The sequence below is a fragment of the Polistes fuscatus genome, unplaced genomic scaffold, assembly GCF_010416935.1.
Source record: "Polistes fuscatus isolate 324 unplaced genomic scaffold, CU_Pfus_HIC Scaffold15, whole genome shotgun sequence".
NCBI lineage: Eukaryota > Metazoa > Arthropoda > Insecta > Hymenoptera > Vespidae > Polistes > Polistes fuscatus.
This window is the reverse complement of record NW_025113053.1, coordinates 4,553,543-4,565,565: the sequence shown is the minus strand read 5'-3', so window position 1 is coordinate 4,565,565 and position 12,023 is coordinate 4,553,543. Positions and strand designations below refer to the sequence as shown.

At 28.5% G+C, this 12,023-nt stretch overlaps 4 protein-coding genes across 4 annotated transcripts; 1 reads left to right on the top strand and 3 right to left on the bottom strand.

Moving 5' to 3' along the window:
- Positions 1-19: 19 nt before the first annotated feature.
- Positions 20-1,938, bottom strand: LOC122514584 (ruvB-like helicase 1). The gene is made up of 3 exons (XM_043631497.1): positions 1,554-1,938; positions 668-1,343; positions 20-574 (listed from the first exon to the last, which is right to left on the bottom strand). Exons 1-3 carry the CDS (start codon positions 1,692-1,694, stop codon positions 21-23), a joined length of 1,371 nt encoding a protein of 456 aa, XP_043487432.1. The 5' UTR covers positions 1,695-1,938; the 3' UTR covers position 20.
- A 445-nt stretch (positions 1,939-2,383) lies between these two features.
- Positions 2,384-4,189, bottom strand: LOC122514582 (solute carrier family 35 member E3-like). Its single transcript, XM_043631494.1, has 5 exons — positions 3,478-4,189; positions 2,959-3,111; positions 2,797-2,879; positions 2,582-2,720; positions 2,384-2,491 (listed from the first exon to the last, which is right to left on the bottom strand). The coding sequence occupies exons 1-5, from the start codon at positions 3,967-3,969 to the stop codon at positions 2,423-2,425; spliced, it is 936 nt and encodes a 311-aa protein (XP_043487429.1). The 5' UTR covers positions 3,970-4,189; the 3' UTR covers positions 2,384-2,422.
- Positions 4,190-4,460: 271 nt separating this feature from the next.
- LOC122514546 (nuclear pore complex protein Nup160 homolog) lies at positions 4,461-11,038 on the top strand. Its single transcript, XM_043631445.1, is given in 15 exon segments — positions 4,461-4,654; positions 4,920-5,233; positions 5,327-5,438; positions 5,515-6,041; positions 6,172-6,682; positions 6,685-6,974; positions 7,057-7,490; positions 7,557-7,778; positions 7,872-8,554; positions 8,699-9,043; positions 9,126-9,308; positions 9,409-9,575; positions 9,658-9,891; positions 9,966-10,066; positions 10,831-11,038. Coding segments are annotated over 14 exon segments (4,206 nt in total). The 5' UTR covers positions 4,461-4,569; the 3' UTR covers positions 10,065-10,066; positions 10,831-11,038.
- Positions 9,904-11,977, bottom strand: LOC122514575. Its single transcript, XM_043631493.1, has 4 exons — positions 11,694-11,977; positions 10,750-10,884; positions 10,488-10,576; positions 9,904-10,391 (listed from the first exon to the last, which is right to left on the bottom strand). Exons 1-4 carry the CDS (start codon positions 11,701-11,703, stop codon positions 10,278-10,280), a joined length of 348 nt encoding a protein of 115 aa, XP_043487428.1. The 5' UTR covers positions 11,704-11,977; the 3' UTR covers positions 9,904-10,277.
- Between the last annotated feature and the right edge of the window lie 46 nt (positions 11,978-12,023).

The following is a 12,023-nucleotide window of genomic DNA, read 5'->3' as shown; positions in this document are numbered from 1 at the left end:
AAAAAATATAAATGTAAGATTTACTTCATAAATTTATCTTTATTTTGTGTTAGGATCTTAGCAGATGATTTTGCATCCAAAAATAGTGTGCCTACTTCCTCTACATCTTCCCTTTTAATATTTGTACGCTCATTAATTTTAGCCGTCAATGCTGCTGGAGTTAAAAGCTGCACCACGTATCGTAGGGTTGTTCTTGTCCCCAACTCGCTAAGAGTAGTTAACGCGTCGTCTTCTATTTGTAATCCTTCGGTAGTTGCTCGTAATTTGACTATTTGTTCAATTTCTTCTCTTGAATAAGGTAACGTGCGTATAATAAGCAATCGATCCAATAAATCTAGAGGTATTCCATGCGGAGATATTATATCTTCGGTTCCTCTAATCTCACAACGACCACGATTTGTTGCAAATATAACAATAGGTGCTATAGCACTTTCTAAGGCACGGTGAAGATAAGTAAATGTTTCAATATCTAACATATGCACTTCATCTATAAATAATACTCCCGGTACTAATTCAGCAATTCCTTGATCAATAAATCTGTTCACTACTTTATTTATTTCTTTTCGCAGTTTATCTAAAAATTGAACAAACGTGCATTAGTAAAAATGATGTTATGCATAAAAACAATTGTTTTACCTTAAGGTATCGGCAAACAAAATAATTTTACCTGTAATCTCTGTTTTCTTTGGTTTCATAAGCTGTCCCATCATCGACATTATATCTTGTCCTCCCTGTGGCTTAGCATTTGCCACATCTAAATCGTGTAAAGTTACATCTTGAATGACCTCTTTCTTTTTATGCACATCTCCTTTCGGCAATGGAACATATTCTTCGGCTTCCAAATCAAATTCAGTTGCAAAATTATCGCTTCTCCCTTGTCTCTTTACAGCGCCACTATTCACTTCGATGTAAATTACATCTCCAGTTTCTACTTTCTCCTTTAGTAGAGATTCATATATGGAGGGATCAAGTTTTAATTGTTTAGTTCCCTTAGCTGTTTTCAAACCGATAACAACATGAGATACTGTTTTCCCATAACCACCCATAGGATTTTCGGTTTCTATAGGTGTTAATTCTGTAACTTCCCCTTCGTATACTTCTTTAGTCTCTTTGATTCTCAAACCAATAGCTCTTCGAAAATTTTCCATGAGTACTTCCGTCTTTTTAATCTCCGAACTATAAACTTCAGATCCTACCATTGGGCAAAATGGTACTTTATTACCAAGCTCTTGAGCAATAGCCAAAGCAATTGCAGTTTTGCCGGTACCAGGAGGACCCGCTAACAAAACTGCACGACCAGCCATTTTTTTGGATTTAATCATATCAACTACAATTCCAGCTGCCTGTATAAAGAAAAAATATATATAAATTTATTTAGATTGTAAAAGCATGTTTATAGCAATGAAGAAAAAAGAAAAATATTATATTAAAATATAAAGATAAAAAACAATATTAATTATAAAAAGATCATAGTTATTTTATAATATAATTTAAAATAGTATTACTTATAAAAATAATTATATAAAATATGAATATTTGTAAAAAATGTTAACCTCACGAGCCAATTCTTGGCCAACAAGACCAGCAGCAGATTGAATTGCTTTACCATTTTCGTCAAGACCTAAACCTTTAATATGCGTATGGGCAGAAATTCTCTGTGTTTTTGCAGTACTTTTAACTTCTTCGATCTTCATAATGCAATAACTTTAATATATCAGAATAATAAATATTAAACAAAATCACCCGTGTTTGTACCAGTCTGTACTAACTGCGCTTAATATCACCTATAGTGATGCAGCAGAGCTATATGCACGTTTGATCATTAGCCTAACTTTTTATCAGGGTTTTTATATCTTATTAGAAAATAATAGTTGCTATGGCAATGCAAATAATGCAAAAATATTATAAATAAAAATATTAGTCTGATGTCACAGAGTTTAAAATGCAATTATATTATTATTATTATATATTTTTTTTATTTTATATATTATATCTCGTTTGTAATATAGATGACGCTTTTATTTCACTTCTTTACTCATAGATGGCTTAAAGAATGATATCTTACTCGCTAGTACACAAAATCAAGTATTCTAGTATATATACTTGGAAAGATTCAATTGCTCTCGGGGTCCGATGCACCTGGGAAAAATTGCCTATTGCCTTTCGCCTGTTTTCCGATCGCCGCATTATATACATTAAGTTTGGTGAGGCCCCAAATCCTTTGCCCTTGGTGCGACTTTGACCCTTTTGCTTCCTGATATAACATTTTTCTTTTTTTTAAATTTCAAATTTATCAGATTTTTTTCTTTCAATAATTTAATTCAGATGTTACGATTAGATAATTTATTTTGGAAAGGGTTAATTATTTTTGAAATGATGTAACATCCTTGTAAACTTTGTAACGTTTTTTATTTATAGAAAATTACACTTTATACAGAGGCTTTCTCTCTTCTATTGCAAGTTCCGAGGTAACATTTTGTATATCTTTCATCTAAAAATGATATTAATGTATATATATATAGTTACTTTTTAAAAATATATAATATATAAATCGCATTATAAGTTAAACAATAAGCAGCACCTTGACATGAGCATACAAAATAATTCCGGTCAATGTCAAAGTTATTCCGATTACTTGATTCATCGCTAAAGTTTCATGAAATACGATAGCTCCACCCAAAAGTAAAAGACAGAATTTGGAATGTCCCACCATATTATATCTAAGTTTAAAATGAAGGCGTATATAATATTATACTAAGAATTTGTTGTTTACGATTAAACTAATACAAAGGATACGTTAGAGGTGAGGTTTGTCCTATTATCCAATAGGATGTTAAATTTACAAAAAATGCAACTATGCCAGAGGATACAACCATGAACTGAAATGAAAAAATAGCCAATGAAATATGCATTATTATAGTAAGTATTTATCTTTAATATTAGTAAGCCTATATATACTATGTCCCAAAATGTCCAATTGTAACTGAGGGTCTGCCCAACCGGTTCCAACAATGGTACAACAATAAGCAGCATAATTGCGGATAAGGGAGCCTGATAATATAACAACTGCATAGGATCCATTTGAAACTCTTTTTGTTTTCTGTTAATTAACTAAAACAGAAATTAAAAGAGGTTTATATCTAGATAAACTAGCATGTTTTAAATATCAAGTATTATAGATGCAATTACATTTACTTGAAACGAATGACTAAAATCAAACCAACATTCTTTTGGTCTAGCGCATTTAATAGTTATTTAAAAACACAGCTGGAATAATGATTTGTTTCAAATAAACAAATAAATAATTAAAAAAAAAAAAGAACAAATATGTTATTGTTAAGTACTTTTAATAGGTATATTCTTCCAACTGTGATTAAAGTTCCATCCAGTAAAGATATTGATTCTATTAGCTTTAATCAAATCTTTCTTGCTCGCTATCTATCTAAGACTACAAATTTTAATAAAAATATATCGTACAACTTGATATAAAGATGTCACAAATACTCCCAACGTCGCATAAACTGTTCCAATGACATTAAATTGTATGTCGTAATAAAAATTCATTATGACGCCAATAATGATTGGAATTAATGTCAATTTAACAAGAATGCTGAAGTGCTTTTTATAAAACAATATTTGCATAAAAATAATGCAAGGAGTTGTTAGCATTTTAGCCACTTGATACGTTCCAACTGTATTATGAGCGAGACTTAAATTTGTTAATACAACAAATCCACAAAATGTAACGGCAATAAATAACATCTCTCTAATATCGATATCCTTGACGCAAAAGACATACATTCTCTGACAAATGAGTAAGCCAATAAAGGTAATAATAAAGTGTATCATAGACAATGTAATATTAGGAAATTTAGTATGGATATATAGCCACTTATTTAGTAATACAATAACAATGGAAAAGAAAATATTTAATGTCAAATAAAATGCAGTGACAGCTTTTTTATTCATTTTGAAACACCACGTATTATACTTTTAAACACAATGTCACAATAAAAATGAATTAAATTCTTAATATTCTTAAATTATATCTTAAATGAATTGAATATGCCGGTAACATTGTTAATTGAAATCAATCGTATCTGCATGCGGATACTGTCAAGCACAAATCATGTGCAATATTTTAACTTGATTAAAATTGAAATTCAATTGATAGAAACACCCCCTTGTGTTATTCTTAGAAAACTTTTATTTATATATAATACAAGCAAATATACACACATGTACCCAAAAATATGAGACATTTCAAATATTATAAATTTGTATTTAATTTCTGTATATTTAAAAATTTTTTATTAAAATTCATATTTAATATAAATTATACGTTTAAGAACAGCGCATTTACATGTATGTAATTACTTGATCATTTAAATATGATTGGTCAAAAAAATAACCAATCTTGTTTCATTTTAAGGTTTAAAAGCTAGTTCATGTATCAGTCATATATGTTACCGGAAAATATCCGCGTTCGATACCCGCTAAAATTTGTCTGCGAATGTTGTGATGTGTATTAAAAGATAAAGATTTTTATTGTGTATTTCAAATTAAAATATGGTAGAATATTCTTTAGGATATCGAGAAGTTGTTCCAGATCAAACTTTACATACGAAATGGAAGGAAATTATTTTGAGTACGGGTAAGTGTGCATAACCTTAAACAATAGCTCATATCAAAGACATGTATATTTATAAAAAATTAAATGTAAAAATTGACACAAGCATCAAAACGACCACTTCACATATTTAATACTTTTATTTGTACACAATTATTGTATATTATAAACGATTGTTTGAAAAATTTTTCAACGAGTTCACCTAACCACAATGTTTCATGCCTACCCGGCATCATTTTATTTGACATGTTTCTTGAATGAAATAATACAAGTTATATTGTTTTTTTAGGTGGAAGTCAAAGCACTTTACAAGATATAAAAGTACCAGAAAGAGCTGGCGGTTATTCTTATAAAAATGACTCCAAATATTTCACACGTAATCGTTTTATTTATTGGAGAATTTCCCACGATATACTTGAATTAGTCGAACAGAGTTTAGATGTCAATCTTGTTAAAAATAGAGTGAGATATAAATTTACAGGCACTCCTATCTTGGACGGTATCTCTATCCATGAAACAATTAATTCTGTTATTATATTGGTAGTAACGGTTTCCAGTGTATATAAACTTTCATTCTCGCATCCAGATAAAATTCATAAACAGGTACAAATTTACAATTCTATAAGTTTAAGAATCAATGGCTTATATTTTTTATTTTATTTATCATTTATAATTGATAACAAATTTTTTTTGTAGGAGCAAGAACATCACGCAGATGTTAACGTTCAATCAATATTTAGCGAAGCCAGTGCACAAAGTGCACGCGAGTCTAATACATTTCATCAAATCACTAGTGCTGGAAATACAAGTAAAAAAATATTTTTATTATTGAAGCTGAAGTATCGTTCTCTTTAATAAATATACATTTTTATTTATTTTCACAGATGCTCCAGTGTCACATGCAGCAGCATCTTGGTTAACATTACAAGATGAAGCATTATTTGCTCTTGCTTACAATTCAGGAACAATATTACTTGTAAGACTAGACACGGTTACAGGTCTTGTACATACACATGATTTAAAACAAGATTCCATAGTGCCAAGATTTCTAAGCGGTATAGCTACCGCTTTCAGAGGTCGTAATTCTGAAGCTAATGTTGCTATTTCACTCGTTATACATACTTATGGAAATGATACGTATTTATTTGCCTTATGTCGAGATGGCAATATACGTATGTGGTCTTGTAACAAAAATCAATGTATAGCAGTAACTAATACTGCAATTGATAATAATATTGCTTCTCAAGGAATTCAAGGCCACGTGTTAAGAAAAAGTTTGAATTCTAATAACGAATTGTATTTAGGAACATTTTTGAAGTTTGGAGCAAGTTGTGAATTTAGTATTCTTAAGCCCGTCCAGGAAAATGGTGTATTTAAATTTATCAGGCTATGCACTCTGTTTGCACCAGATGTATGTATTAAATATTGTGTCAATATTATTGTTTTATATATTACTAATTCATAATTAAAATAATTAATACATATATATATATATATATATATATATATATATATATATATATTTTTTTTTATATTTACAGCAACACCTGGTAGACTTTTCATTTACCAATACACATTTATGGGCTGTATGGAGAACAAAAGACATGGATAGTGTTGCAGTAACTCATGCCCATTTACCAACAAATGGAAAGCATATCAATTCTGAATGGGAAACAGTTATTTTAGAACAACCACCAGATAGAGATTATATACTAAGCGATCCTGGTACAGATCCTAGACAAGCTTACATTAGTTACATTTTCCATCCAGGACAATTTTCTTTAACGGATATTACCAAAGCGCTTAGTATTTATAGAAAATCAAATTTCATTGCTGATATAAGATTAACACCGGCAGTGTTAAAAGAACGTGTTTGTGTGGCAGTAGAAGCAGAAATACAAGCAGAAGTTATGGATTACGAATTGACGGATGAAGACTATTTAGAAATTGCTAATCGTTGTTGGTCTAAATTTTATTCGTGTGTTATTCAATATCATGCGAATGGTACTAGACCAGTTGGTTTATTATTGTTACCAAATGTTTTTGGCGTAGTTCTGTTAAAAAATCTTCATTTTCATTGCTAAGACCAATGGAAGCATTAGAGCATTTGATGCTTTGCAATGACAAGTCATACACCTCCCGTTTTAAAACAACGCCTATTTTATCGCAAGATGAGGACATATGTCAAGATTTAATTTCATTAATGGCAAGTTTAGTTATGTTAGAAGAACAATTATCTGAAGAGCTTAAAACTGGAATAGAAAAAGAATTGTACCATTTAAAAAGTCCAGATCTAATTATCGATGATATGCTATCAAAATTAATGTTGGAACCAGAAGATCCTGTAAGTATATCTGTATGTTTTATCATATTTAATATATTTCTCTTAATTATTTGTAACATCTTTTTTTATATTATTTTACCAGTTGTCTAACTACGATTTTCAATCAGAACTTTATCGTAAATTGGCAAACATAAAAGACATTTCTAGCGCAATGGCTATGTTGTTAGAAGCATTGACATATGACTTAGGACAACCAAATAAATTGCAATTGGAAAATACAGGTCCAAATGCTTCGAAAATTTTATTAAACGTCAGTCATCTATTTGGAAGTCAATTGGGTATCTCAGCAATATCAGAAAGTATTGCTCAAATTACCCTTCTGAGATTTTCCATTTGTAGAAGCTTATTAATTTTACAACAATTTGTGCAACTTCGACCTGAATTATTCGATTCAAGATCATTGCATTCCATTAAATCATCTTTAGCACCAAGAACAGTTGTACTTATGCAAGCATATTACGTTGTCATGTGGATATGCGAATGTACTGCTACGTATTCACCTACACAATCATTGCTGTAAGTATAATATTAATTAAACAATTTTTGAACACAAATTCTTCTATTAATTAAGAAATATTTTAGTGAATCTAGCTCTCAACGTTTATCAATATTATCTCTTGCGGATTCAAAAACAAATACTGGACAGAGACAACTTAGATCTTTGTCTCTATTAGAGTTATTTATAAGTAGTATTGGTGCGCAACATGCGCATACTTTAATGGTTAATGCAAATATGGATCCTTCTACTTTAATACCATGGCATTATGGCATGTTAACACATATTACTCTTATAGCACAACTTATGTATCCTTTTTATGTTCATATTGTTTTTATATTATGTTTAATTTTTTTTTTTTAATAATTAATTGATCATGTTTTCTTAACTTGTTTGCTTAGATGGCCAATATCGGGAAATTTTATTTTTCCTGAATGGTTACTTTCTAGTTGTCAGTTTTTATTGGTTCAAGAATACGTTAGACTACTGAACACTTGGTGCGAATGGAACAGCGCATCTAGGAAATTTATATTAGCAATTGCTTTACTAGAAATGGGAGAGACGCAGAAAGCTTGCGATCATTTTTTAAGAGCTTCGGGAGGAATTTTAACGGATCCCTTCTTAGCCGATATTTTATTGAGTTCTCTTGTAACTTCAGAAAATAATGCTTTAACCCAATACTATCTTAAAGTAATTAAATTGTTTGAAGAACATAATGCAGCAGATTGCATAATTGAACTCACAGAAACAGCCATTTCGGTAGCCGATAAAGATGATCATAATTTGCCAACTCTCCATTCTATATTATTTATACAACATCTTAAATTGGGTCATCACATTGAAGCTTATCACTGTTTAAATTCTAATCCTGATCCAGAACGAAAAGTTGATTGTTTGAGACAATTGATAATAACTTTATTTGAAAGAAAAAAATTAATTGATTTAGTATCATTCCCTTACGTTGATATGTACGAAGATTTAGAAAGAATAGTAGAAGGCAGAGCTAGAAGTGTTGATTTAATGGCAAATAATTATTATAATTTCTTATATAGTTTTCATGTAAATAAAGGGAATATGAGGAAAGGTAATTTTTACTTTATAATATATATATTGAAAAGATACGATTAGGTAATCCGATCGACGACGTTATACATTTAAAATATAAAATATGTTTATGTGTTATTTATATGTCATTCGTTAATTTACTAATATCAAATTATTTTTACAGCCGCATCTGTAATGTACGAACAATCAATGCGTTTAAGTCAAGAGTCTCATTCTGCTCCGATTATATTGAGACAAGCACAATGTTTATTAGCATGTATTAATGCTTTACATTTGGTGAGTGAAAAATACAGATGGATCGTCAGACCTGTAATCGAACAAAGCTTCCTGGAAGATACAAGTCCGCATAAGAAAAGAAGTATAGAAGGTGAAGAGATTTTACATTATAAAATAAAAAAGCAGGTGGAAGTTTTGGAGTTAGCTGATATAAAGAAAGAATATTATATAGTTGATGCAAAATTGAAATTATCTAAGATGAAATCGGAAACGCATATCATTGCACACGCAAGTAAGATTATAAATATTTTGTACTAATATAAAAAATGGAATGTATAATTTTTATTATAAAAACGATTATAAAAAATTTCTAGGTCCATCCGAACTCGTTGTTATTTTATCGAGCATTGGATTATATACAACAGCTTTACACTTGTGCGATATGTTCAAACTACCTAAAAATTCAATATTCGAAAGTTTGACATCTCAATGCATAAGATTAAGTCAACACGAAGATCCAAAAGCTTGGGACTGGCTTGTACAAAATGATATCTTTGGTAAATACTAAATTAAATATAAAAAATTAATACAATCATTACACACACACACAGTTATATTTCTTTCTAATAATAATAATAATAATAATATTGTTCACAGATATGGATATAACTAACTCAAATATTATAAATACTACGTGGAGCTTGCTAAAGTATCTTTTGGAAAAACATGAAAAAGATAGAAGTACTGATCTTCATAAATCTATTTCTCGGAAATTACTTCAAGATGGAGCATTTTTACCAGAATGGTTATTAATGTCGTATAAGGTATTTATTAATATCTTTTTTCTTTTTTATACTTAATGTGTCATGATAAAATAATATTAACAATAATTCACTTTTATTACAGAAAAGAAATTCTGCCGAATTACTTAGACTGATGATAAATACAGGTCGTGTAGTGGAAGCAAGTCAGCTGGCAGTAGATTATATTAACGCAGTTTTAGGTAGCGGAAAAGAATATTTTGGACTGGAAACTTCGTTATTGGCTACTGCTCCGCCAGTTTGGTTACCATTTAATACATTGGAAGTTCTATTATTTGAACTCAAACATGCAAGCGAGGAAGATTTACTTTATGTTGAGGTACATTCATTATTTTCAATTGTAAAAATTTATTAATATGTAATTTAACTAAATCATCTTTTAAAAAATTACAGAGTTATCAAACGTTACAAGAAACGCTGGATAATTACATAAAAATCTTGAATCGTGTTTCAGAAGATATGATACGTATCAAAATGTTTAATAAATGTTAACAGTAAGTAATTCATTTTTTTTATATACATTTACAATCATAATTTCATATATCAAAATTCAAATATTGTATAACATTTTAAAAAGAACAGATTCAATATCGTTATTGTCCGAAATTTATTATTAATATCTCATTATATCAGTCTTTATTTCTACCAACAACAACAAAAATACTCGATAGTATATTTTCTTTTATAAAAAGCAACAAAAATATATCAAGAGTACGTTGGTGGATGGTTAAGTGATATTAGCGTCACAAATACAAGAATAATTCCAAGAATTCCAGCAACTATTGCAGCAACAATATGTGGACATCTTTTGAATAGTACCTGTAATAAAAAATCCATTAATTTCATTAACAATTGTTAAGATAATTTAATATTAATTACTATATTAATAAAAAAAAAAAAAGAAAGAAATTTTACCATTAATACAACTACTAGGGCAAGTATAAAAATTGAACCAAGCGGTAACAAAAAAGATGCTGTCCAATAATGTTGCTGTATTTCTGCATCTGTAGGATATTAAAGTATATAGAAAAATAAAAATTAAAACATATATATTATATAAATATAAATAATAGTAATGAATAAAATGAACAAAAACATAAGAAATAAGAAACCGTTGTAAACTTAAAAGTAAAAATTGTGTATATATTCGTAAACAGATATATAAAATATATTTTACCATTACGCCAATGCGTTTTGTAGAAGTAATAAATGGGTACATCAGATCTTTTTGTAACATTGGTATATTTTGTTATTTCAGAAGAAAGCAAACCTTCATTATCCGCAGACTGTTTTTCGTCAATGGTCCAGTTTCCTGTCATGTATATATTGTTAATATCAATGGCTTGTCGCTGATATTACACAATAGATATAATAAGAATTTATTAAAAAATTATTATTACATTTTCTAATCTCTTTGTATGTTTTTACCTTGTGACAGCAATAATACAATTTCTTTTATACGTATAATATCATTAATATTTTTAATGAATAATTTAATCCATATTCTTAAAAAATTTAAATTTTATAATAATAATAATTATTATAACTTAAAATACTTTTTAACATGCTATGTAAATATATATAAAAATGTAATCATATTTTTATAATCCAACATTACTTGTCAATATTAAAAATACATGTTTTTGAAACTATTTTAATTTAAAAGATTTGAATTTTGATATAATTCGCGCCAAAAAATGATAGCCAATTCTAGTCCAGAAGTACAAACGTCATTATTACGAATTTGATACAAATTTATTTTTTAATTTGTACGTATAATATATAAATATAAAATATTAAAATTCGTTTTTGATAAATATTTAAAAATTTCAAGAAGTATTTTACATAATAATGAATATATGTATTATTGATATTGCATAAAAATGATAAAAGAAAACAATCCAAGTTATTTATAAATATATTGATATACTACTGTAATCACTTTTCAAATTTCAATCGTTAATAATTAATAATTATAATGCATGGAAAACTGGTATATACCTTTATATATGTACAAATATATAGATTACTATTTTAAATGATTTGACCGGACAATTACAGTGAAACTTTAATTGATCGTCATTGGTATTCTTAATTTAAATGTATATTAATAATACATACCCCAAAACATCGTGCTATATAAAAATTAAAATGAAGATATTTTAAAACGATTTCTCTTAGTCACAAATGGTATTATTTAAATTTTCTCATCTTTATACCAATTATTCTTTCGTATATATACCAGATCCATTGTTCAGTATCCAATAATATGTACATACATGCTTTTACTTTTCCTATCTTCTTCTGAAGAAAAGATAAACAAGTTGGATGTTCGATAACTGTTCCAACATAAGAGATGGAAAAATAAGAGTAGGTATGTCATATCTACACGATATGCATGTATCTACATATATGTGTATAGTATATATATATATATATATACAACAGTGT

Bases quoted from the DNA above. Each gene is read 5' to 3' on its own strand.
- LOC122514575 (XM_043631493.1), bottom strand. The intron at 10,577-10,749 runs GTAAAATATATT...AATATCCTACAG, and splicing joins CAAAACGCATTGGCGTAATG to ATGCAGAAATACAGCAACAT. The intron at 10,392-10,487 runs GTAAAATTTCTT...TTTTTATTACAG, and splicing joins CCCTAGTAGTTGTATTAATG to GTACTATTCAAAAGATGTCC.
- LOC122514584 (XM_043631497.1), bottom strand. From the start codon at position 1,694: ATGAAGATCGAAGAAGTTAAAAGTACTGCAAAAACACAGAGAATTTCT. The intron at 1,344-1,553 runs GTTAACATTTTT...TTCTTTATACAG, and splicing joins GCCAAGAATTGGCTCGTGAG to GCAGCTGGAATTGTAGTTGA. The intron at 575-667 runs GTAAAATTATTT...TTCAATTTTTAG, and splicing joins AAAGAAAACAGAGATTACAG to ATAAACTGCGAAAAGAAATA.
- LOC122514582 (XM_043631494.1), bottom strand. From the start codon at position 3,969: ATGAATAAAAAAGCTGTCACTGCATTTTATTTGACATTAAATATTTTC. The intron at 2,880-2,958 runs GTATATATAGGC...TTTTCATTTCAG, and splicing joins ATTGGACATTTTGGGACATA to TTCATGGTTGTATCCTCTGG. The intron at 2,721-2,796 runs GTATCCTTTGTA...TTTTAAACTTAG, and splicing joins GGACAAACCTCACCTCTAAC to ATATAATATGGTGGGACATT.